At 48.1% G+C, this 26,069-nt stretch overlaps 2 protein-coding genes across 2 annotated transcripts; both read left to right on the top strand.

Moving 5' to 3' along the window:
* The first annotated feature begins 5,123 nt into the window (after positions 1-5,123).
* On the top strand, positions 5,124-8,033 carry LOC132334257 (thymosin beta-4-like). Its single transcript, XM_059860183.1, has 3 exons — positions 5,124-5,281; positions 6,171-6,278; positions 7,699-8,033. The coding sequence occupies exons 1-3, from the start codon at positions 5,164-5,166 to the stop codon at positions 7,734-7,736; spliced, it is 264 nt and encodes an 87-aa protein (XP_059716166.1). The 5' UTR covers positions 5,124-5,163; the 3' UTR covers positions 7,737-8,033.
* Positions 8,034-19,574: 11,541 nt separating this feature from the next.
* WNT8A (Wnt family member 8A) lies at positions 19,575-23,898 on the top strand. The gene is made up of 6 exons (XM_059860328.1): positions 19,575-19,787; positions 19,875-19,908; positions 20,165-20,303; positions 21,228-21,353; positions 21,455-21,597; positions 22,540-23,898. Exons 1-6 carry the CDS (start codon positions 19,717-19,719, stop codon positions 23,098-23,100), a joined length of 1,074 nt encoding a protein of 357 aa, XP_059716311.1. The 5' UTR covers positions 19,575-19,716; the 3' UTR covers positions 23,101-23,898.
* Positions 23,899-26,069: the final 2,171 nt, after the last annotated feature.

Raw genomic sequence — 26,069 nt, 5'->3', positions numbered from 1 at the left:
CAGAGGAGTCACTTTGACAGAGCTCAGGTTAACCCTGGGATGAAGACAGAGCTTTAATCCAACCGATTTTGGCACTTTACATACATTTGCAAGAAAAAAAATTCATAAAAGTACTCATTAAAAATGTTCTAGTTCATTCAGTTTCTGAAGAAAGAAATATTCACTTCAGATGCCAGGAGAGGTAAACAGTATCATCTTTCTTTATTCTCTTTTTCACATTTTAAAAAAGGAAAACCATGTTTAATGTAAAATACTTGCAGCTTTCATGGAAAAGGCAGAAGTTAACAGATGTGGAACTCACTTATTGCCATTTTCTTACATAATTGTTGACCTTGTACACAACATGTAATACCTATGTGTTTGACTTACACTGTATAATGAGCTTATAAAATTGGAAAATTATTTTTGGAAAAGATGATGGAGAAATACAAGTTTTTATTCTGTAAATTGCTCAGAGTAATCAGCTAGAAAAGATAACTTGGCTGCCTTTTCTGCTCCTCTGCTTCAGCAGCCTTGTTTCCTTAAGCCGCTGAAAAATGTCAGGGTTTATCTTCTCCCCAAATATAAAACCACTCAAACTACCAGGGGTCCCAGGCTATTGAGAGTGGAATGATTTGGCAACACAAGGGAAGTTCTGGTGAGGTGCCCCTCAAAACTACATCCACAGCCCAGTGGAATGAAGAATTCCTCACCTCTGTAGCTACCCCAGCACAGCACGATTGTAACAACAGACCCACCCATTGTCCTTTTTCCTCTGGACAAAAGGAAAATCTAAAGTTAACATAAAGTTAGTAGATCTCTGGATTTTATGATCTTTGATCTACTCCTGGATTATGTTGATTATCTGTTTGCTGTACAGTGGGTGCCACAATTTGAATGGTAAAGTTTTTCCTCCCTGAAGCAAAGAGAGGGAGAATCTCAAGAGTGGATTGTTTAATTTCAGAGCAGCCAGCTACACTGAGAAAAGCCATGTTTGAGCACACTCCCAATGCTCATCCAAGATTTCCCTGTCTTACTTCTTCCCTAAACTGCTGCTTGCAGGAGATGCTTCTGTCCAGAGACAGAAAGGAGGGGGGGAAAAAAAAAATAAGACTGTTAAAGACTCAAAGTCATGCTAAACTTGTGTCTCTAGACCAGTATTCATCACAAACTGTCATGTGCTCTGTAGCACTAACTAATGTGACTAACACATCACATGCTTTGTTCCCCACCCTGGCTTTGGGGAGAGAAGCCTGTGCATGGACATTCTATATTAATTCTACTTTTTCCTTTAATAATTCATGCAAGGGTCAACACATTTTTCTAGACGGGGCCAGGCCAGAGCCAAGTACTTTGTGCTGGAAGACACACTTTTGGGTCAGTTCTTGAGAAAGCTCTGTTGCAAGAATCTCCATCTGGTTAAACTTTTAAAAATTCACCCCCATATCAAGTTTTATAATATATTAAAAAAAAAAAAAGAAACTAGAGAGAGAGAGGAAATTTCTACTCCCACTGGCTTATGTTTTCTCCTTTTGCTCTGTGCTGCAACAGGGCTTCTGGTATAGACTTGTCTGAACTCCTGAGCTATTTGGAAAACATGGGGTTGGAAAAAATAGCCCAAGGAGAAGGACTATCTACAAATGCCTCTCCTCACCCCTTATCTTCTGCATGCACCTACCCTCAAGGTTCAATGGTCTTGATAAGGAAAATGAAACACCTTAGGTAATGCTAAAATGTCCAGTGTAAGACAAGTGTGGAGTATTTACTGACTGGCAGTGCAGCATTACAGCAGAGAGCCTGCCAAAAAGGGATCAGTGCCTTCCTTCACCCCCAGGATTCATTGTCTCTTAGCCTGGGAACCTGTCTGCGTTCCCAAACAGGGATATTTTTTTTGGCAGCAAGATGGAACAAAAGGCACAAAGAGAACTAAGAAAACCCTTTCAGTGAAGCTGTAGTCTTTTTTTTTCCTGTTCCCCTGAGGACAGGAAACCTTCTAAGGACAGCTCATAATACACCCAATCCTGCTATCTGCCTGGAAGGTGCTCAGTGCTCACTGGGACCTACAGGAGTTAGGGTCTGTGCAGATTCCAGCCCAGCTTTCAGCCTTGACAAATTGATCCCCTACCTTTAGCACCAAAAATACCACAGCATTTTGAAAATGAAATCACTGTTATATTTGAGTGGGTGTGTTATTTCGAGACAGCACTAATGTGATTATAAAATCAGTTGTGTCAGCTTATTGGCTCAGCTACAGACACTGATCTGCTGGAGCGTCTGTTCCTCTACCCGGCTGCTTGCCTTAGGGTGCTTTGTCCCCCCTCAGCTCCCCGTGGAAATAGAGACCATTTGGTTCCCACTGCTGCACTGAAGAGAAAGAAACCCCTTCTTCTGGCAGTTGCCCACCTCATCTCTATGAAACTTGGCATTTCCAGAGCACCTCTTGTGCCAAACATGAGCACAGCATCCCCCAGCCCACTAAAGGCTACAGCCCATATATGTGTGAGTGTATATACATCTATATATGTGTGTATATGCATGGGCTGGGCATGCTGCTTCCAAGTGACAGCAGCCAAGGGAAAAGGGCAAGTGGCAGCAGGGTCCAAACCTCCCAGCTTCACTTTTCAGACCTTTCACTTGAGCTCCCTCTAAACATTTCCTCTCACCTATTACCGAATCCTGGGAGCAAGTGTTTGTTTTTCCTGCTTCTCTGTGGGTGTCTGACAGACTCGGTGCCTTGTGCTGCCAGGCATGGTTTAATGCTGTCAATTGCAGGTGACTCACTGGTATCAGAAGTGTCAGTCCTGGCAGGTTTGACTCAGCCCTTCATCTTTTGGCAACAAATTGAAATAAAATAGAGTTTCCATTGTATGAGGCAGCTTTTCAGGCACAGCCATACCAGTGTAGCTTTATATGCTTTTTGTAGAACATCTGTAAAGATTCTATAGTCTGCATGCTCCACTGGCTTCCTGGTTTTTCACATTTCTATACACTTCATTCTTCTGCCTCTCTGCAACACGAAGAAAGTTGAGATTCTCATTGCAACCACAGTCTTCCCAAGGCCAAGTAAATGCCATGCTCCCTTTACTGAAGACAGTGACTCTGAAATCCTGCAATTAAAAACCTGACAAAGAACAGCTTTGCTGCTCATATACCAAAATTATTTCCATTACCAGTGAAAGGAAAAGGCATCTGAGTATGATATTACCTACCCATCTTTACCTCAAAGCATGCAATGCCCTCAGGCCAAATTCCAAATTTTCCATATGTAAACTGCATCCAGCTGTGTGTGCTGCAGAGTATATAAACATGAGGTCTGAATCCCACACGAGCTGTGTTTTACCCCAGCACTGAATTTACAAGCTGCAGAAACTTGACAGGCACTTTATGCACTGGTCAAGATGTTTGTTGTGGAGATGAGTATCTCCTGATTTCAGCAGAGTGAGAACAGGTAAGTTCTCATCATTATGCTATTTCTCTCAACACTGTTGCACCTTCCTCACAAACCCAACCCAGTATCAATTAAAAACTTGGTCATCTTTAGCCTAAAAACCCAAACAATGTATCCCGAACTGTTTAAGTATTAGGTTGGACAATAAATTGGGCAATTAAAGTGGTAGTGGTGGTGAAAACAAGCATGCTCACTCTGTCTTAGCATGTTTAGAAGAGCCTGAGCTCTGCTGTGGATCCTGAGGGCAGAGCCTGTGACTGGACACAGAAAACCAAAAGTGAGGTTCTTCTGCTTTGCTGGAGAGAACTTGTACTACTCTTGAAGTTTAAAAGTTTAAGAGGTTTTGTCCTTTTAGTCTCTCTTCATAATCAGAATTATAATTCTTTTTTTTTTAATGGACAAATATTAAATATTAATTTAAAACTGAAACTCATTAATCACTCAGATTAGGTTTTAAAATCTTTTCTGATCTAAATCTTGTGTCCAGCTAAACAAGAGGTTAATGCTCTTTCTTTAAACAGACACACAAAAACTCTTCGGTGCCAAATCTCAGCTATGGCTTACACCAAATATTCACCCAGTGCCTGCCTTCCTGCTTTCTCCATGGGGGATTCAGTCAGGAGCACAGCTTTCTGTTTGTGACAACTGGTTGGATATGTGGGATGGAAGCAAAGGAACCGAGTCCTGACATTAAATATGGTGCACACACAGTGATTTGGTGTGGTCAGTGCAGATGCAGAGATAACTGAGCCAGCCTGCACAAATCCCTTAGGCTGGGAACAACCTTTAAGATCAAGTCCAACCACAAACCTGTTCATTGTTTTAGTTTAAACAAGCATTGTGAGAAGAGGTCCTTAAGACACATTTAAGCACATTAAAACCATTTTCTCCATGCACATGTGTCAGACTCAAACCCACTCTGCCTAAGCCTGTGGTGCCAACAGAAAGATCCACAGACTTTCCAGGGGCTCTCAGCCAGCTGAGACATCTCTGTCCCTCTGAACTCGCTGCTCAAGTTGCCTTAAAGTCAGTAGAGAAAACCAGATACTCCAAGGGCACAAACAATTTTATCCCAACTTCATTGCCTCCCTTGTGACTGTCATGGAGTCTAGACAGGAATTTCAGGTGGAGACACTGAAAGGTACACAAGAGAAAACCCACACCAGTATCCAGGAGGATGCACACAGCCCTTGTCTCCCTGTTTGCAGAGCTGTGGGCTGAGGGAGGCACCAGCAAGTGAATTAACAGCTACCAAAACAGGCACAAGCAGGAATTCACTGTGCATCCCTTTAGAACACATTCCTGGATGTCACTGTGGTGCCTGGGCTGTGCTATTATCAGACTTGGCCCTTGGTCATGGCAATCACACCAAGGATGTGCTGAGAAGCCTCAGAGCCCCAGGCTTGTGCTTCTGCCAGCCTGGGCAGGCAGGGATGATCCCCAGGCGTGTTGCTGAATGCACCTACAATCCTCCCCCCCTGAAAAACCAATCTGGCAGCAGCAACCTCCAAACCTCAACCTCTCTCCAAACCTCAGCACTGGGAAATGGTGGGAAGGGAAACTTCAATATGATTGTCATGGTAAATGAAGAGAACAGAAAAAAAGAAAAATCAAGATGCAATTTGGCAGTTTTCCATGTCAGTTTTCCCATTTCCCTCCCTCATGCACTTTCTACAGGAGCAATCTGTCCTTTCCCTAAACGCTGAGCAATCCCAGCACTAAACTAATCAATATTAATGGCGATGGGTTTGGGAGGGGGGAGGAGGAGAGAGGAGAGGAGGGATTACCGTGACCTTTTTCAACTCACACTGCCTCAGACGGCCACCAAGCAGCTGAAGAGAGAGCAGCCAGACGGTAATGCCATGTGGTTTTAGTAGCTTTTCTTTTTTTTTAAATTTTTTTCCATGTGAATATTTACTCTGTTGTCTCAGTGCAGATAGCAATGAAATCTGATTTTCTGCAGGAAGGAAAAAATATAATTATATCAGCCATCTCCGGGCCAAGCCTTGCCTTGATGGGAAACTCCACTGAAATAAGGGGAATAATGCCCAGGCTGGATTTTTAACTTGAATTTCTTAATAAAAAGAGGAATTGGATTAGGGAAGTTTTGACAGGTGAAATGCTGGTGTGCTTTGTGGAATTCTCTTTATTATAATAGAGTATAATCCAAGCCATTGAGCTGTGACTGGGATATGGAGCAAGAGCAAACAAAGGGCTGGGAGAACCGGTCCTCTATTGTTATGTTCAAGTGTCCACAGCAGTTCAGGGGATGGATGTACTCAGTACAGGGGGCTCAGAATGAAAGACGAATCCTATTAATTAAAAGAAAATCATAACTGAAGCTCTTTGTTCCTGTTGGATTTGGGGTTTATTGTAGATTTTTCCAGTTAGCAGCATTTCTTAAAATACAGGTTTATGTCAGGGGGCACTGTGGATTACTGGCAATTAATAATTGTCTCTTTTATTACCGATTATTCTTGTTGCCATGTGCAAAATATGATTTTTAGAAATTGCATCTGAGAAATCTACAGAAAATTCAATTTATGTGTTTCCTCTTTTGCTCTGAAAGAGCCAAGCCTCAGGGAAAGGTCCCAGATTGAGTGTTAAGTTTGTGGAGGTTTTTGAATAAACATTTTTATGGTATTTTAATATTTTTTTTCTTGAGGAGAAAATGCTTTGCAGATGGCTGGTATCACAGCACCAGCTAATGAAGCCATGGGTGTGTTTTCCCTTTCTTTGTCAGGACCCATCATGTCCGACAAACCAGATTTTGCAGAAATTGAAACGTTTGACAAGACCAAGCTGAAGAAGACAGAAACCAGAGAGAAAAACCCACTGCCCACTAAAGAAAGTAAGTGCTTATGAGGCTATTTGAAGTACGAGTAGCAAGGACATAATCCATATTGCAGTTCATATGCAAAATGAATACTAATCACAGGATTACAGGCTCAAACTCATCCCTGACTTTAAGTGGGGATAATACTAAGACTCTATGCTGGGCTTCCAAGGATATCAGTAATTATAACCAGCAGTGCATTTTGTCTGAAAAACCCTTTCTGATGGTATTGCTCTTCCTTCTGCTAAAAGCAAGACCAGTGTTCCCAGTGGTGCTGGTAACAGGATCAGTCTGTTTGTAATTACCTTGTTACCAGCCCCCCTGGAGGCACAGGGGACCCTTTGCCCATCCCTGGCAGGCCAGGCAGCATCCCCAGAGGCTGCTGGGCTCTGGATTTAGTGTTATCAGGCAGATGAGCTGCTGCCTCCCACAGGTACCTGCTGTCAGCCCCAGGCAGGAGACCTGCAGGCACCTTCTGTGGGAATAAGGCAGCAGGCAAACCCATCATCATCCTCATCTAACAGGCAGTCTCCCTCAGAAAAGCACCCCTGAGCTGTTCTCATGTGGGGTCTTCTCCCATACATGCTGTGCACAGGCAGCCAGATGAGGCTGGGATTTGTGTTCAGCTTCAGAAATGAAAAGAGCATTTGGAGCAGGTTTTGTGAGCAGTTTCCTTCAGAAGAGAATTGCTAATCACTGTGGATGTGTGTGCTGATAGCCAGGCACACGCACAGTCTCAACATTAGATCCCTGTTTTTTCCCCCATTTTATTATCCTTGCCAATGCTAAAGCTGTAAATACAAGAGGAACTTTGCACACCATGGCCTGCTCCCTTCTAGCTATGCAGATGTGGGAAGGAGTTGTCATTTTCAGGGTGATCACAACAAGCAATTATGGATTTAATTCTCTGGCTTTGAGTATGACCCTAGAAATTGGTATCCTGCAGAAACATTAACTCTGAATCACAGAATGGTTTGGGTTAAAAGGACTTTAAAGATCATCTTGTTACAACCCCATACCATGGGCAAGGACACCTCCCACTAGATCAGGTTACTCCAAGCCCTCCAACCTGGCCTAGAACAGGGGTGTTCCAGGGATGGGGCAGCCACAGCTTCTCTGGGTAACCTGTGCCAGGGCCTCACCACCCTCACAGGGAAGAATTTCTTTCTCACATCTAATCTAACCCTGCCCTCTGGCAGTGTGAAGCCATTCCCTGCTTTTCTGTCACTCCAGGCCCTTGTCCGAAGTCCCCCTCCAGCTCTTTTGCAGTTCCTTTAAGTGCTAGAAGGGATTCTAAAATCTCCCCAGAGCCTTCTTTTCTTCAGGCTGTACACCCCCAAAACTCCCTCAGTCTGTCTCTATAGGAAGGCAAAGTTTATTGCTCATAAACAGTAAAGTTTACTGATGGTGGTTTTGTTTCCTGTTTTTCTGCCAGCTATCGAACAGGAAAAGCAAAGTGAAAGTACAGCCTGAGCACAAAATTGAAGATGTGACTGCTGCTTCTTCAGTGGGGTTTTGGCTTCTGAGTTGGGTTGTTGTTTTATTTGGTCCCTCCCACCCCATATTTGTTTCCCATTTATTTTAGGAAACATTTTTTCATTTAATGTTCCCTGGAGAAGTTTGTTTTGTGTTTGTTGAAGAAGATACTATGTATTTGTATTCTTAAAATTTTAGTTCCAAGTTATGTATCAACCCCATTACTTCGCAAAAAAAGAGCAATTTGCATAGGAATTGTTTTCCTAAACCTCACAATAAACAGGTTTCTTCTGACCAATTGTCTTTGAGCCTTGCAGAAATCAAGTTTACACTGCAACTCTTACTAACATCCTTCCCCCTTTGTTTGCATTTCCTCAGCAGCTCGGGGCTTTGGGCAGGTTGGGAAGGGTCACCCCAGGCACTCACAGGTCCCTTGGCTGGAGCACAGCCCCTCTCCATCCCCTGTATCCTGCAGAATCCCAGAGCCCCTTGATGGCACCAACCCACAGGAACCCCTGAGTGCCCTCACAGCAGCCTGGAGACTTCACCCCCATCCCTTGTGTCACTCAAGGTGTTTCATGGGAGCCCTGAGGGACAAACTGTGGGTGCCAGGAGTTTTGAAACCCCCAGGCTGGCAGCAGCATGAGGGGAAGCCACTGGCCCGCTTCAGTCTTGCCCAGCAGTAGATTAGAGGTTCCAGAGTCAAGTACCCACTTACAAATTCCATGCCGAATTGGTTCGGCTGAGGACATACTCAAATTAACATTCCAGATGAAGAAAAGGGCTGCAGCATCCTCTCCACAGCTTTTTTATCTCTCTAACTTGCAAAGATCCAGTCAACCTTGTGATGACTGCAGCACAAACACAGCCTTTGGCCCATCTCATATCAAGCAATAAAAGAATGAGGGAAGAAGGAAGGAAGAAAGAAAATTAAGTATTGCATTAATTTTTAGGGATGAGAGAAATATCTTAACAGCACAGGGGTATGAGACACAAATCTTCAAAGCAAGAAAGGACTCTCTACCTCTTCATTACTGGTGGAGCAATAACATCCTCACTGGTCTGCAGAGGACTAGGCAAAAATAGACTCTGGTAGCAGCTCAGGGGACTCCCAATTACATGGTATCACATTATCTCTGGAATTAATTTGCAATCATATTAGAAAAACAAATGCTTACTGTGGGCAGATAAACTGCTGTCCCTGGAGCTTTAGTTTGATCCTACTTGTGCTGTGAAGTGAGAGCAGCTCTGTGTAAGAGCAGCAGGGTTAGTCTGGGCTTGTACCTCCATGACGTGAGGCAGAGAGCAGCCTACAGGCTGCAGGAAACAGAGGGGAATGATTGGGGTGATGTCCAGAAAGCTCTTGTTTGCTTAAGGGCTGTTTGACACTTGACACTGAATGTGAATAGTCAGAGCTGCAATTAAAAGTAGCAGTGGATCCACAAGACTGTCACCTTTGGTGGCAACAGAAGGTAACCAGAGGTGACCAGGAGACCAAAGGAAAACACAGGGCAAGAGGAACAATGATTTCTGTCAGAGCTTTGCTAATGTGGTGCTGTCCAAAGGGATCAGACTGCTGTTTCAATCCACGTTCATCAGTTCAACACTGATGATGTTTTCTTTTCATGATGAAGGGTTTTTTTCACATTCTCATTTGAGGACTCCTTGGCACCTGACTCAAAGGGGTATTTATTTCCAGGTCAGCTGGATTTACTAATACCGATTTTTATATAAAAGGTAAGGAATGCTAGAGATTGAGCAACAAAGAAAACAGTGCTCTTTTCTTTGTGACTCATGGCCTCCCCTCATCCCTGCACACTTCAGGGTCAAGGAGCCTCTGACATTATTTAAATATTTGTTTTGATGATGGTTGCTTCATGGAGGAAGCATTTAGAGATAGCCCTTAGAGCAACACCACCTGTGGAAATCTGTAGAGTTCCTACTGTTCAAGCAGATTCATTCAGCCTGTTCCTTTCCCCAGGAAGGATTTTGAGCTCTGTATTGCACTCAGCACTAAGGCCACAGATGAGACTTTCTCCTTGGTTTTGTCCCACGTGATGATCTCCCCCCACCTCTGCCAGTTCAGAGTATCTGCCAACTCGCTCAGCAAATACAATGTAAATCACCAAAATCTCCTTTGGAATCACTGAAATGGGCTGGTCTGTGTGCCCACAAGTTCTCCCAAAAATCAAAGGCCTGGGCTGTGTCCTCAGCCTGCACTTCTTGGGCAGAAGAGAAGGGAGGTCTTGCCAGAGTAAGAAAACAACAGAGATATTTTCCTCTTGTGTTTGCAAGATACAAAGGATTGGCAGCACAGCTCAGGTTCGCCCAAGCACTTGGCTCGGTGCTGCTCCTGGTGCTGCTGCAGGGCTCAGTCTCCCCCCAAGAAGCCTGCTCCCAGTTTAGCTGTTTGAATTTAAAGCCTGAAACGATAAAACCAACATCCCAGTGCTTTTATCCACACATCTCAACCCACTAGATAGGCTGAGAAGAACTTTAGTAACATTCCCCACCTCTGGATCTGATTACAAAGGCTACAAACACCTGCTCACCTGGAAAAACTCCTCAAGGTTAAAGACCAAATTTCCCAGCTTCCCCCCACCTGCCCCAGGTGGAGCATGGCTTTATGGCAGGGCTTGGGGGGGGGTGTTTCTTGCACAATTAGCAGTTCAGAGAGGCTCAAAGTTACAAAAACATAGTTGAGTGCTCTGATTTGAGGAACATCCCTCTCTGCTGCTGGGGGAGACCATTTCAACCCCAGAACTGCATCAGGAGATTAAAATTTTTCAAGAGCAGGGACAGGTTTGGCTCCCTGTTATCTTAAGAGCATTAAAGGCCTTATCTGTGGGGCAAGCTGGGGACACCAACCAGGAAACTGCTCATTACTTCAGGCTGAGAGAGGGAATTTTCATCCTTCCAGGCATTACACAAGGAAATATTTGTTGCTGCCATTGAGAGGGAGCTATGAGCAGAGCCAAGCTAAGCTAAACCAAAGCAAACACCTTACCCACACCTAGGCAACACCTTCTGGGTGTTAACCTGACCTTCACTCCCTGGAGGAGCATCTTCCAGCTCCAAGGCTCCTCAACAGTCACCCAGTCCTGGAACTGAGACCCTTTCCCAGCTTCCATGGTGATGGGCAGCTGAGCTGGAGACAAGTTCATCATTAAACAAAGCCAGCTCCAGGTGGGAGCAGCAGCCCCTTGCTGTAATGTAAAGGTAGATGAATAAGGTATTACCTTGCAACTGCTCCAAAGGAAAAACGCCTCCCATGCTAATGCAGTTACAGCAAAAAGAAAAATCATTATATGCAGATAAACACCCACCTTCCTGGCATCCCCATGAAGCCAGTTTTGCCCCCTGGATCCCAGGGATAGGGCCAGGCCTCTCAGGATCTTGGCCAAGTCCACCTGCCCCTGTGAGTCACCTCTAATTGCTGTGCACAGTTGCAGCAAGCCCTGGCTGGGCAGAGGAGATCTGCATTCCTGTCATTGTTATACCAAAGTGATTTGATTTAATAAATCTCATTAGGCAGGCATTTGATAGCAGTGAAAGCCAGGCAGAACAAGCCCTGAGCCTAGTTCTCCTAGGCAAAGGGCATTTGTGTTTTCCACCACAGCTGGAACCTGGTGAAGGCCCTGCAGGTTCTGCCAGCCCCAGCTCAGGTACCATGGCCGAGTCTCAAAGCACATGTGGGGTTTTTTTCAAATATATTATTTGGGTGTTCTCTCTTATTTGGGTCACTAGCCTTGTGACTGCTGAGACATACCACAGCTCTACAGTGATGAGGGCAGTGGGTTTTGGCCAGTGCTTGGCCACCACAACAAAATCTGGAATGCCTGTGCAAGGCCAAGGCTGAAGAAGTCTTTGGAAAATGTCTTTGTGTGATTGTTCTGCCCTAAGAGCTGGTCCTGATGCAGCAGAGACCTCTCCTGCTGAGAGAGGATCAGGGAAAGAAACCAGAGAGATATGTGAACAAAGGAAGAGCTGCAAAAGCTCTGTGGGATCAGGAGTCTGAACCACACCACGTGGGAAGGAGGTCAGGGCTGGGAGTGCAGCCAGGGAGGTGCCCATGGCAGCAGAAACTCCGGGCAGAAGAAGCCAGGGTGGTTCTGATGCCTCTGCCTGGCTCACCCCTTGTTTTTCCAAAAACACAGGGTGAAAACAATAGTCCTTTGAAAAGCACTAACCTTCTGGTGCCAAGCTGGGGGAGCCTCCCACACTATGCAGGGGCAAACAAAGGCTCTGTGTCCTCCTGGAGCCCTGGCACGGGCAGCAGCCCTGGCCTCACCACCTGTTCCCACCCAGAGCCGTGGCTGTCCCAGCCCATCCAGGGCACCGAGGTGTGTCCAGCAGTACAGCCTGCAGGGCTGGAACGTGAGAGGCAGGCTGGGGCTGAGCCAGGCTGTGTGGGAGCAGGTGTGCTGGGGGTGTTTCTCCAGCTCCAGCCCAACACTGCTCAAACTGACAGCAGGGAAAGCTCTGCTTCCATCTCCTGTGCCCGGAGAGGAGGCTCCGTGAGCTCGGTGCCTTGCCAGGAGAGCTGGCTTGGGAAGGAACAGTTGCTGGGGATGGTTGGTGCACATCTTGTAAGCTGTGCTGACAACAGCTCTTGATGACTCCTACCATCAACTGCAAATCTTCCAGTGCTTTGTGTTTGCTTCAAGGCCCGGGGCCAGAATTCATGCAGTCCATGGGGAATTGGGAAGGAAGGAAGAGGAAGCAAAAGGGGGGTTCTAGCTGCTCTGGTCAAAGGGATATGTGAAAATGAGGACTCTTAAGGCTCCAGCAGTATGCACTGAACAAAAATAATGGGAATTAAAAATAAAAAAATCAGGAATTTTGAGCTGGTCTCCTGAATTTAGAAGCCAACTCAGTATCAAAAATTTTGATTTGGCAAAGTTGCAATGACAAGGGAAGAAAAAAATTGTGCGTGACTCCAAGTGGGTGTTTTCAAACAGCATCTTGTTTGGGAAAAATAATCCTCCTTGGTCTGCTTTGTTTTCTTATGATGCTGGAAGTAATTCTTCTCCTCAGAGAGAAGAATTGGGGTTTTATTTTTCTGTCTAATCACAGGAGCTGCCTCGGGTCACGCCTGACCACAGCTGGTTCCCCCATCCTTGCTAGCACTGGGAGGAGTCACCACCACAAAGTGTTAAAGGAACACGTGTGCAGGTCCAAAATCACACATTTCATTTAGCAATGAACAAATCATGCATGAGGAGCCTTGGCTGAAGGTGTATGCCTTTGGGGCTGAGCCCAAGGGCCATGATGGAGGGAGCAGGGATGCCCTGGGGCAGCAGCATCATTCCCACTTTTCCAGGGAGCAGGAATAACAGTCGTTTGTAGTATTGCAATAGCTCCATAATGGCTTTATAATAGCTCCAGCCTCTTCACTGCTCCCCCAGAGTCACCATTTTATTTCTGTCCTGTCCAAACTTTTTTTTTTTTTTCCTCAATACATCTTGAAAATCGCAGGGCTTGGCCAGCCAACCCAAGCAATGAGCACGGGAAACTCCAAACTCCGCAGGGGCTTCAGAGGGATTACTGCACAGCTTGGGGTGCTCGGCTGGGGACACTCTGCAGGCTGTGCCACCCCGTGTGCCCCGGGGCACTGCCAGCGGGCACGGTGCGTGCGGGACGGGCTGCGGACGGTGTGCGGTGCGGGGATGTCCCACAGGGGGGAGCCTTGTCACCAGCCTGCGGGGACACTGCCGGGACATTGCGGGGACATCCCCCAGCGCCAGGCCCCCTCCGCTGCCGGCCCCTGGGCTTGGTCCCGGCGCTGGGGCTGGGCTCCGTTTCCACCCCCCAGGTTAACCATGCAGAGCGAACCGCGTTCATCCTGACGGCGCCGGGCAGAGATCCCTCCAGAGCCACCGCGGTTCAGGTGTTCAGAGCCGGTCTGGGATTCACCAAGTGAATATGATCAAGGAAATCTGTCTCTAAAGGGTGTCACTGGGAAAAAATGACCCCATGGGGCATCCTAACAGCTCTCTGTGCCTGGAGGATGCTGATGGGCTGAATCCCTTGAGCCTGATCTCCACCTTACACATTCCCATTGGATCAACTTTAAACTGAACAGCAAAGGCCTAAAACTGGTTTAGTAAAACCAGAGACCTTGCAAAGAGCTGACATCCCTCTCTGACCTCAGGTAACACTGGAGCTGTCTCCTCCTGCCTCAGAGATGGAGAAGTGCATGGCACTGCCAGACTGATGGAAGCGGGGTATGGATGTGGCATCAGTGCCCAGCTGCACTGAGAAATGGAAATACAGAGCTCAACCCAGCTCTGTATTTCCTAGACAGGCAAAACAAGAGGGGTTTCCTTAGGGGAACCACAGCAAAGTGCCAGAGCCCAGGTGGGCACCACGGGGGGAACAAACCCCACAACAGCTCAGGCTCCCCACTGCCTTCGTGGGCAAAACTGGTGCCAGAAGCAACTTTTCTCCTCACTTTGTTTTTAGCAGAAAAACTCTATTTTTTAAGTTGCTCTCAGCCCGGATTCCTCCAGAGGAAGCCATAGCTTTCTGCACTTGGAATCACCTCTGTCCAAAGAAACAAAGACAAGTTTAAAGAAAATATTCATGGCTCAAATCACCATTTTCTTCTGTGAGTTTCAAAACCTCCCACACTGAGTGTGCCAGACAGAGCCAGCAGCAACATCCATATCATCCAACTCAGAATTTAAGATCTTTGGGCTTGATCTGTGACATGAAATGGATGGGGGACAGGAGGGATGACAGAGCCTCAGCCACAAAGGGGTAATACAAGGACCCATGCTGGGAAAGGATGGGGAGCTCCACATGAGCCAGGTTGTAATCAGTTAATTTAACTTGAGTTTGGCTAGGAATAATTAAGAAGGATGTGATAATTTTCCTCTGTATCAAGTGCCCAATCTCTTCCTGGACAGGCTTTCACCTGGGAGGTGACACCTTGCCAGGACAGAGATCTGCTCCCTGCATGCATGCCCAGGCAGTAACCTATCAGCTGCGCTGATTCTGTTTGCATGACACTTCCTTTAAAGAGGGAGAGAAAAACAAAACACTTGTGCCTGCTTTATAAGGCTGTTGTGTAAACAGCCCTGTAGGTTTTGGGGGACACACCTAAAGGAGGCAGGTGAGGTGATGCTGATAAGGTCATGGGGCAGCCAAGTGCTCTCTAGAGCTTTCCCCAGAGAGCTGGGCACTGCTGCTGGCAGGGTGAAATCCCCCTCCAGCCACTGTCCCCAGGCAACTGGGCTGGAGGGGTCCTGACCCATCTCCCAGTCCTTCCTCCCCACTGCAGTGGGGCCATACTCATCTGCCTCCTTCCTGACACAAGGCAAGCCCACAGCAACTTAAATCTACATCTTGAGCCCCTTGCTCTGCCTCTTGTTGATGGAATAACAGTTTCCCCACCCCTGTTTTCTCTATTTTCTAGTTTCTAGCCTAAATACATCATCCCAGGCACACAGATCCAAGAGTTCTGCAATGCTCTAAGCCTTTTCTACAACCCAAATCTGGACATTCCCAAATCACTTTGACAGCCCTTGCTGGGAAGGATCTATATCCCTGACCAGTTTGTGTCTAGAAAGATCAGAATTTGGTTCCAAACCTCAATTTTTTTTCCTTCCTAGAACCAAAAGGTGCAACCTGGAGCTTCCTGTGGTGCTGGCTTCTATCCCAGGATATGTTTCCTTCAGTAGCAGAGGCTCTTACCTTGGACTTGATGAAGTTCACTGCTCACCCCATCACACTGCACGAGGCTGTGCTGGGGATCAGGGTCAAAATTAAGACAGAAAAACTGGGTGCATTGGTACAGCTGAGGGCACAAAGTGCTGCTGAGAAACAGCAGCTCCTGGGGATATTTTTTTTCCCTGGGAAAGCACACCCTAAGCTGGTTCCATTGGGTGGTTTAATCTTGTTTTCAGTAAATATGGGCTGCTTCTGTGTGCCAAAACAGGCATGAAGAGGACCAAGCCTGTGGGGTAGGTGTGGCACAATACCTGATTCCAGTTACATCTCCATCCCCAATTACTATTCATTAAGCAAAACATATTCATTATACAGGCAAAACTCCCCCCAGCATTGCCAGGTCCAGGGCTTGGGTCCTGCCTCTGTTTGCTCCTGCTGGGAACTGCAGCAGCCCACAGGGACTGTGCAGCAGGCAGAACAACGGGCACATATTTTCCCCAATACAGGAAGTCTGAGAAGACTAAAAATAAAAATTCCTAGAAGAGCTGAGTGTGCAGGAGGGCTGCCCCACAGCTGCAGTGCTCTGGGGTTGTGCAGCACAGGGACACATCCCCTTGCCTGTGTACAGACCAAGGGACTTGGGGGCTTCCCAGGGTGAGCAGTGTGGGAGAGCACCATAAAACATCCTGCACCTCACCAGTGAGGGGGTGGCTTTCTAATTACCCAGGTGGGTTTCTATTGTGAGGAGGGCAGCAATGCAGGATTTGACGCCAGGGCTCTGAATGTGTCACCTGCCAGGGGCAATTTAGCAAGTGGCCTGTGCTTTATATTCCTGTTGTCCACAGCCTCGGGGAAGCACAAGCCAAGACCCCACCCTGTGGGACCTGTCACCCTGATAAACTGATTTACATAATGTCTACCTTCCCTGAAAACCCACAGTGTGGTGTGAAAAGGGTTTTGTGGGTGTGTAGGGCTGTATATGCTATTGTTGTCTCTTTAATTAGGGCAGATACCAAAATGCTTTAGGATTTTGACCATCCCATGAAAACCGCTGCCTGTTTGGTTACATAGCACAAAAATAAGAAACAAAGCACCAATATTTTGTCAGTTAAGTCGAGGGGGTCCAGCTGACACTCAGGACACTGCTTTGCAAGCAGCCTGTCCCTCAGCATCACTTGGTGCAGGTTCTGGTGCTGCCTCCATGCTGGGCAGCTGATGGCTCATGAGGTCCAGGCTGCCCAGAACCACTGACAGTGCACATTCCTCATAACAAGGTAAATTCAACAGAATTTGCCTTCCAGACTTTCTTTTCCCCATCCAAAACCAAACCAAAAGCAGGTCTAGGCAGTGGGAAAATCAAAGGGAAACCAGCTTCAGCAGCATTTCTCAGATGACCCATGGGGGTGGGTCACCATGGGGTGAGCAGTGGGCTGTTTCCCATGGGTGATGACCCAGCCCTGCAGCCTCCAGAGCCCAGCTGGACTTGGCCCACATGTGCCCAGTGACTTACAGAGCAAAGCACCAAAATCAGGCTCTAAACAGCTCTGCCCAGTTCAGCTCTGCCACTGATCCACCCCAAGATCTCCAGACCACCCTTTCCTGTGCCTCAGTTTACCCAACTGCAAACAGAGATGTGTACATTTAATCTCTTCTACTGCAGGGACATTGCACAAAGTGGTCCATGAGTGCAAATTTATTAACACAGCAAGACCCAAATCTGCTTTCGCCTAAGGTGGAAGAGTCAAGCAGAAATAGGATTGGGATCAGTGCACTCATTGCTGGGTACCCTGCAGAAGTGCTGGCTCCTGTCTGCCAGGCCTGAGCAGTTAATGTGGAAAAAACCTGGAGCAGCGTGGGGAGGCTTGTCCCAGCACGCTGCTTTGTTTGCTGACAACTAGTGCAAGTGACAACGTTATGAGTGACTTTTAAGATGGCTGTGATTTTAATTAGAAAGGACATTTCTAATAGCCTGGGCAAAGAGCTGTGTGGTCCTGCCAGCGGCTGCTCGCGGCACAGCTCACGCCCAGGGACGCTGTTATTTCTCTGGCATGTGATAGCAAGATCATGTGTGAACTGACAGAGCAGACATGCCAACATTTTTTTAGCTGCACAAGCTGTCTCAGACAAGAAAAAAGCCCATCTAAATGGCCTCAGGGGCAGCCAGGCACAACCCCCCAAAATTACCTGTGTGCATGCAGAAAATGCACGCTGATTTCCAAGCAATATGCATGGGCTTTAATCAATGAGCTCCCCTGATACATGGGAAACACTTCATTCCCAGTAATTGTCCTTTGACAGCTCTAACAAGTAGGATCTGTTTGGGATGGTAATGATTAAAATGCTGACTCACAGAGGGTTTTCCATGCTGGTGGGACTGCACCAGCTTTGTGCTCACTTGGAAGGTATTTTGCATCCCTGCTTTTAACCAATCTGCAATTTTAATCCTCTGGTTACAAACGGGTTGTTTGTGGCTTTGCCCAGCTGACTCCAGGTTTCCCTTGTGCAGAGTCTGGAGGGAGAGGGCTCTCCCCTCTCTCGCTGAGGGGCAGCAGGGCAGGGAGAATTCCTGTGCTTTCTACAGCAAGGAGCAGAGAGGAGCTGGTCTGTCTCCAGGCAGGAGAGAGAGGAGTGACAGCTCTACAGCAGCAGAAGCTGAGCCCACAGACCTGCTTCAGACAGCAGCTGTGAGGTGTCAAACCACAGGGCAGGTTGCTGGCTCTGCTCTTGGGCATTTCATGGCAGGACAGAAAACTACTTCTCAAAGGTATGGAGGTGCATCCCCCTGCCTGGCTGTTGTGCTGCTGGCTGTGGCCACTTACATGCATGGGTAGATGGGGTTTGTCCCTGTTTGTCCTCTTCTGCTTGTGGGTCAGCTCCCCAAGTGCCATGTCCAGTGCAGGCCCATTCCCTTGAACCTCACTTTGCTGCCCTTTCATCAGTGTCCTTGCAGCAGCAGTGATTAACTCAGGGAGGTGGGTGTACCCCAGGCTCAGTCAAGGAGCTGAGAGGAGGAGGAAAAAGGCAGCACCTCCACCTGCCATGGGGCCAGAGCGTCATCATGGGCAGATGCTGTGCCTGTGTGCCATGGGACAGTGACAGGCAGAGCCAGGGGTCTGTTTGTCACTGCTGGCACGGCACAGCACAGCACTGCTTTGGGGCCAAGTACCACACTGCCCCTGGAGCAGCCAGGATCCCTGCCCAGGATGAGCCAGCCCCCACTGGGGCCATTCACCCACAGCAAAACAGACTGAGGAGTTTCCATAAATACCACCATCTCCCCATTCCTCCATCAGCTGCATCACAGCTCCTCACAACCCTTAATGATACTGGCTGTAACTGCCAAAAGGCTTTTTGAGTTTCCTCTGATAAGGATTTTAATTTCCCAAGCCCAGATGATGGCTCAGCTGCAGCAGAGACCCCTCGTTCCACTCAGGCTATGGGCAGCTCCTGCCTGGAGCAGCAGCAGCTGTGCCTGGGCTGCAGCAGCCTACACCAAAAGGAAATTGCCAGCCCCAGAAAACTGCTCCCCTAATTACAGCATTGGATCATGGAGAAAACCACATAAATGATTCACACAGTGTTCCCAAGCTGCAGCCCTGTAAATGAGAGAGATTTCCAAATGCTACCGAGCCACGCTTGCTGGTCTCAGGATGGAGATGCAGAAACTTTCATCATAAAGAGGAGAGAAGGAAAATTCCTGCCCTTAAACGCATCTCTGCAAACCAAGGAGGCCTGGGAGGTCTATCCCTATAGATCTTTACAGAAGGGTTGTTAAAACTCCTCGGGCAATTCTCATAGGAGGGAGCAGGCAGATAGCAGTGGAACTAAAGAAATGCATCTGCTTGTTATTTCAGAGGGACGTGGGGTTGGAGCCTCTGCTGGCGAGCAGTGGATGAAAAGGAGAAGGCAAGAGGACTTGGGGCCAGCAGAAAGGGATGGCTGGTGGCGAGGAAGAGAGTTAAAAGTGTCCCATTGTTAGGGAAGTTTGCTCTCCTTCAGACCATCCCTCTCCCAGGGACACCCGCCGCCTTTTGAAGTGCAACCTTAGGCGGATCCTTGTCACCCATTGGAGCGGGAGCTTTTTTATCACATTAAGTCATTGGGTAGCAAATGAATGGGGGGTTTTGACTATTCACAACTTCACCTTATAAATATCAGGGTTGGAAGTTCCTGCAGCTTTGCTCCATCCCCATAGCTCACCTTGGGAAGGAGTGGAGGGAGGTGGCCCTGCTTGTGCAGAGACCTGCAGTGTGGAGAGCTACAGAGCAGCCAAAGGGATCCAACCCCACTCCTTGTGACAGCCATGAAGAGAAGCACCCTCCTCATCCTCTCCATCACAGGGGTCTACAGTGCCATTCTCCACACAGCAGCATGGTAAGGTCCAGCTCGGTGGGAAGGGCATTTTTTAGAGATGCTCTTCAGCCTGTGGGAAGGTGATTTATTTTGTTTTCTCTGTTTCAGGTCTGTGAATAACTTTCTGATGACAGGACCTAAGGTAATTAACACATGGACTGTCAGGAATTTAAATGGAGTGATTTTGTATTGCAAATGGGAAATACTGCTTCCTAAGGAACCAGACTTCCCAGAGCATGTCGGCTCTGAAGAAGTACAAGTACAAGTTGTATAAGCAATAAGTATATAAGTATAAGTTCCCAAGTACAGAGGGAAAGGACTCACAACCTTCTTATGTCTCTTTTGACTGATAAACGCTAAAACAGGGTGGATTTTAACTCCGCTGTTTCCCATGCCAGGCTTACCTGACATTCTCCAGCAGCGTGGCGGCCGGGGCACACAGCGGGATGGAGGAGTGCAAGTTCCAGTTCGGCTGGGAGCGCTGGAACTGCCCCGAGAGCGCCCTGCAGCTCTCCACACACAACCGGCTCCGCAGCGGTGAGTGCGCCGCCACCTGCGGCCCCGCTCCCTGCCCGGGATGCTCCGGGGCCAGCGGGGACCTACTCTAGAGAGAGCCGGTGTTGCTGATTAACTGATGGAAAAGGGCCTTCCTCTCCCAAAAATCACAGCTGTTTTTTCCTTTATGTGTATTAACTGGTGTCATTAACAGCACTAACATTTTCCTAGGGATCCCAGGCTCAGTATTTCCTGCGGTGCTGCTCCATGGGTCTGCTCCTACCCCTTTGTGTGCAGCATTCCGGGGAGTGCAGTGATAGAGACACCCGAGCTTCCAGCGGGGAGAAGTGCAGGAGAGGCAAAGAGAGAAATTAGAGATGTGCACTAAGAAACTGCCTTCATAAGAAAGCTGTGGATATATTTCAATATTATCCATTTCAATGGGCAGAAGTCTCCTTTGACCCAGAACAGCATCTCTATGTGAATCTCTTCAGAAAGCCAAAAGGACTACACTAGGAGTGTGAGAGCAGACAGCTGTTAGCACAGGTTCAAAAGATCAATGACTGTTTTCTCTAGCAGACAAGATAAAAGCACAACATACCCCCAGGCAGGGAAGGACAAAGATGAACTGAATGCCAGGTGAAAGGAGAATTAACTCACCTTGGCCAGAACAGGACCATGGCATTTCCTTAAATCCTACAGCTGGCAAGAAGTTCCATTCCCTGTATGGACACCTGAACAATACAATAGCAAATTTCAGTACCCTGTGATGCTGAAGCCTGAAAAGATCCACTCGTGAGCATTTCATTTCTGTAGCACCTTCCCTTCTGCACAGAGCGTGTGGGTATTTTCTCCTTGCACCTTCGCAGCACAGGAGATCTTCATTCCTGATAATCCGGGATTGATGTCTATATTTGCATGTGACAGCTTTTGCATGTGACAGCTTTTTTCCCTCCTCTCCCCCAGCTACCCGGGAAACCTCCTTTGTGCACGCCATCAGCTCGGCTGGGGTCATGTACACCCTCACCAGGAACTGCAGCCTGGGAGACTTCGAGAGCTGCGGCTGTGACGACTCCAGGAACGGCCGGGTCGGTGAGTGACCGCCTGGGACAGACTGACCCGTCCCTCTGTCCCACACACAGCCCCACAGACTGCAGGGCAGGTCGGTGCCTAAGCCCGTGTCTGTCCTGCAGGTGGCCGAGGTTGGGTCTGGGGAGGATGCAGTGACAACGTGAAGTTTGGGGAGAAGGTTTCCAAGCTCTTTGTGGATGCCTTGGAAACGGGACACGACACCCGCGCGCTGATTAACCTGCACAACAATGAAGTTGGGAGATTTGTAAGTAATAAAAATAGTGATAATAATAGTAATAATGTCTATATTGAAAACAAGATCTAGGTGGTCCAGGTGCCCATTTTCAGGCCCCTGTGAAAATCCAGGCCTGGTAGTGGTTGCATGGGGGAAAAATCACAGCCAGAATCTGGCCTTGAACCTCAACACAGGGAATCACAGTAAGAGGTGTTCCCCCTTCCAGCTTCTGCAGCTGGAATGCAGTTAACTGCTGGCACACACCACTTATTCAGAAATGCATGGGATTTGTGCTCACCTCTAGGCTTGTCTGTTCTGTAAAACAAAGCCAGAACCACCTTCCTTACTTTCTTGCAATATGCATTTCCAAGCTCTTTGGCTGGGAAGCCAAAGAGCTGGCCCTGCTCACAAGCCAGCCAGCCAGACTCGCCCCCATGCCTGCCTGGGCCATGGAAGCTCTCAGCATCTTGCCAAACCTCCTTGTCTGTAAAAACAAGGATGACAACACTTAACATACCTATCTCATAGGGTGTGTCAAGGCTTTATCTCACGTAGATACCAGCGATTGGGACCTTATAAATACCAGAGGGAGATAGGCAGATAATGTCTGTGAAGTGCTTGGCCTGGAGGAGATGCAGAGAGGTTGGGTATGATTATTCCAAAGCAGTTTCACACATTTTGAATGAAACCTCTGAAAGGAACATGGGTTGATGCTGGTGAGTGGCCTGAGAAGGGCGTGATCTGACAAAGGCACTTTTTTCCTGACCTGGATTCTCCTGGAAGGGCTGGGGACAATAGTTTGTGCCCACTTAGCCCTGGAACAGATGTTTTCCTGGAACTAAGAGCGCTAGCTCTTGGAAGGACCTGAAGTCAAGCCAAGCACAAACCACTTTAGATGTGGTGTCCCCACATTATAAGCGCTGTAGAGCCTGATTTTGAGATTTCCTAATTTCTTCACCTCATCCCACCAAGGCTGTGAAAGACACAATGAAGAGAGCCTGCAAGTGCCACGGGGTGTCGGGCAGCTGCAGCATCCAGACCTGCTGGCTGCAGCTTGCCGAGTTCCGTGAGGTCGGCAACTACCTGAAGATCAAATACAACCAAGCGCAGAAGCTGGAGATGGACAAGAGGCGCCTGAGAGCCGGCAACAGCGCCGACAGCCGCGGGGCCACGGCGGAGACCTTCCACCACATCCACGCCACCGAGCTCGTCTTCCTGGAGGACTCCCCCGACTACTGCACGAGGAACGCCAGCCTGGGCCACCACGGCACCGAGGGCCGTGAGTGCCTGCAGAGCGGCAGGAACCTGTCACAGTGGGAGAAGCGGAGCTGCCGGCGGCTGTGCACCGAGTGCGGGCTGCGCGTGGAGGAGCGCAGGACCGAGGTGGTGGCCAGCTGCAACTGCAAGTTCCACTGGTGCTGCACCGTGCGCTGCGAGCAGTGCCGGACGCTGGTGGCCAAGCACTTCTGCACCCGCCGCGACTCCGCCGCACCCAACCACAGCAGGCAGAGGAACAGGGGCCACAGGAGATAGGGGAGGCTTTTTGGTGTCCTCACGCTGGGGATGGAAGGTTGGGTGTGCACTCTGTGAGGTGCTGGGGTCTCCTGTGGATGTAGGAAGCACAAGGCGTGGGCGCTGAGGGACCACGGTCGATCTTGCTTTCATGTCTTTCCCTCAACATTTACCGGTAGCTTCTTTCTTCTCGTGAGTCACTTAATCTGTGTGTTGGACAGAGGGAGGAATTTCATGGTTTATGTGGGCTCAACCCCTTGTGCCCTTGCCAGTGGGTCTGCCAATGACAGCAGTGGGGCTCCAGCCCCCAGCCACAGAGGTGGGAACAGGTGCTCTGGCAGGTCCAGCCGGGCGATCCCGTCCCTGCAGCCTCTGGTCCCCGCTGTTGGTGCACAGCAGCTGCTTGCAGCATCTCTGGAGGAAAACTTATGCACTTTGTGATGTGAGAGGAGGTTTGACAGTGTCGTGGTGTGTATTACCGTAGCTGCAGCCTTTTGAGGGCTTTGAAAAGTTTACAGTCAGTGTTTACATATTTCCCTCCCCAGCTTTTTTTTCTCCTCCTTTTTGAATTTTGTATTCTGGCACAAGAAGCCTTGCCCCAAATAGACAATAGCTTCATGTATTTCATACTGGATAAAATTAAGCATTTTACAGTTCCTGTACTTTTCTTTTAAATTAGCAGATAAGAATTCAGAATTCTTTATGCCTAATGTTGTTTATCAATAAATTGTATTATTGCTTAGCACAATCTGTTTTCACTATATATTTTGAAGGCATCCTTTAAGAATTAGGTTTTGGACTGTATTTTGCAATAAACCCCAAAGAAAATAATTGGCTTTTTCCTTTCTGGCTTCCTAGCAGTATGATTTTAGGCGCAAAATTGTCCCTTTCTGTGTATAACCCAGCACTTCCACGAATTTCCTCCTCATTAATCCACCGAGGGCAATGAGTTCAGTAGCTAGATCTCAGTAAGCTGGCTCCAGCCTCCAGTCCCCGGAGGGTTGGCTTTAGTACCTATCGCCGTAATCTTGCCCTTTCCAAGTGCTGAGTATGCAGACACAGCCCGGCTAAAGCCGATTCTGAAGCTTCCAAAGTCTCTTTAATTTGCCTCGACCCGACATCCCCCAGACAATGCGAGGCTGCCCCGCTTTGATGTGGAAAGCGTCACCAGCGGCACTCACTGGGATTTCTTGGAGGCACGAGAGGAGCCCTTTGAACTGGAGCAGGGGAGAAACCTTGGGGACAGTTGTGAATGTGTCTGCTGGTTCCCTGCTGCTCCGGGTGCCAACAGCCCGGGGAGGGCAGGAGGGGACAGTGCTGGCTGCTGCTGTCCCAGGGCAACTCCTGCTCCTTGGATCAGAGCTGCTCCAGAGGGAGCCAGGGCTGTGCCATCACCCACACCTACCATGCAGGGCAAGGATGCTCGGCCAAGTTTGCTCTCCAGCCAGGGGAGGAGGAGGAGAGACAAGTGTAAAAATCACCTTACAGCTCTGCCAGCACGTTGCACCCACGCTGCAAATGCTCCAGTGCTATTTTATCCAGGTCTCCCTATGGCTCCCTGTGTAAACACAGCCTCGGCACACACGAGAGCCAGAGCAGGGAGCTCAGCTTGCAAAGCACACATTTGGGAAGCACGGCTGACTTCCATGCATTTATTTTCTAGAAAGTGGGTTTTATTAAAGCTGGAAGGGTGACACCATCAGTTAGGGGGGCTATGCTGCCTTCAGGGTGGCTATTTCTAGTAATTTACCCTACCAAATCAAAATACCCCAAGGTTTTTTTGCACAGTGTTGGTTGCCACAACAGCAGTTGCAACCCCCAAAAATTTAGGCTGAACTAGGAGTGATAAAAACAGACAAGCAAAGCTGCTTTTCTGCATCTCAAGCACTGGTTGACTTGTCTGCACAAATATTACCCCCAGGTTCTCTTTTTGTATTGATTTGGACTGTGCTCTAGAGCCACAGCAGCTGAAGGCACAGGGTACCACCAAAATCCCACAAAATGAGGATATACAGAGCACAGGACAGCCCCTGTTGATGTGCTCTCAGAGGAGGGAAACTGTTTTGCCAGGATAACTCCCAAGCACACAAAAACCTTCCTGCTGTATACCAGCAGCAGGTTAATAAAGCAAACAGGTAAATCCTGGGAGATGAGGGCTCCCAGAGAGCAGGAATGAGCAGGACATGCTGTGTGTCCTCTTACCCATTTCTCTGCAGCACCTTTTCAAACTGACATTAACACAGAAAATAAGAAGGAACAAGTTTGTAGGTGGCAACAGCACCAGACCAGACCTCTGTCCCACAAAGGCTCCATCCCAGGCAGATGGGGCTGGAGAGGGAAGTAGAGATACCACTGCTGAGACCAATCCTTTCCCACTGAGCCCTCCCATTCCCACCACCCAGCATTCATATCCACCCCATTGTATTTAAATGCTGGAGATGAACTGTCCTTCCCTAAATTTGTCATCAAAGCCATCTACATTTCTGGTTCCCAGACTCTCTAATGAACAAATCACCCCAAAAGCCAGAAACCAAATGCAAACTGAAGAAAACTCAAGAGAAAGTTACACACCATCCCATGGCACAGATTTCTTTTCTCTTTTTGTACCTTGCAGAGAAAATACCAAGGCTGAACAAATACAAAAATCAGCTCTATGGCCTAGAGTGGCACCTTGCCAGAGATACTGCAGTCCTGGAGAAGCTGAAGCTTCCTTATCCTCCCCCTTGTTGCTTGGATACAACAGTCATCAATTCTCACTACATTCACTAAAAAACAATAGAAATTCAGGATCATCTTAATCCATCACAGCACTGTCAGGAAGCCCTGACACCCCTGCCTGCTGCTGTGGTTTCTGTAATAACCCTCACAAATGCCATGGGGCACAGGGTGACAAACTGAGGATGCCACAGGACTGAGCTCATCCTTTCAGCTGTGATTTTACCTGGGCAGCTTTTTGACCCCTGCAGAGCAGCTTCCAAAGCAAACACAAG

This window comes from Haemorhous mexicanus, chromosome 15, assembly GCF_027477595.1.
Source record: "Haemorhous mexicanus isolate bHaeMex1 chromosome 15, bHaeMex1.pri, whole genome shotgun sequence".
NCBI classification, from domain to species: domain Eukaryota; kingdom Metazoa; phylum Chordata; class Aves; order Passeriformes; family Fringillidae; genus Haemorhous; species Haemorhous mexicanus.
Note: the sequence above shows the minus strand (reverse complement) of the source record. Positions and strands in the feature narration are given on the sequence as shown.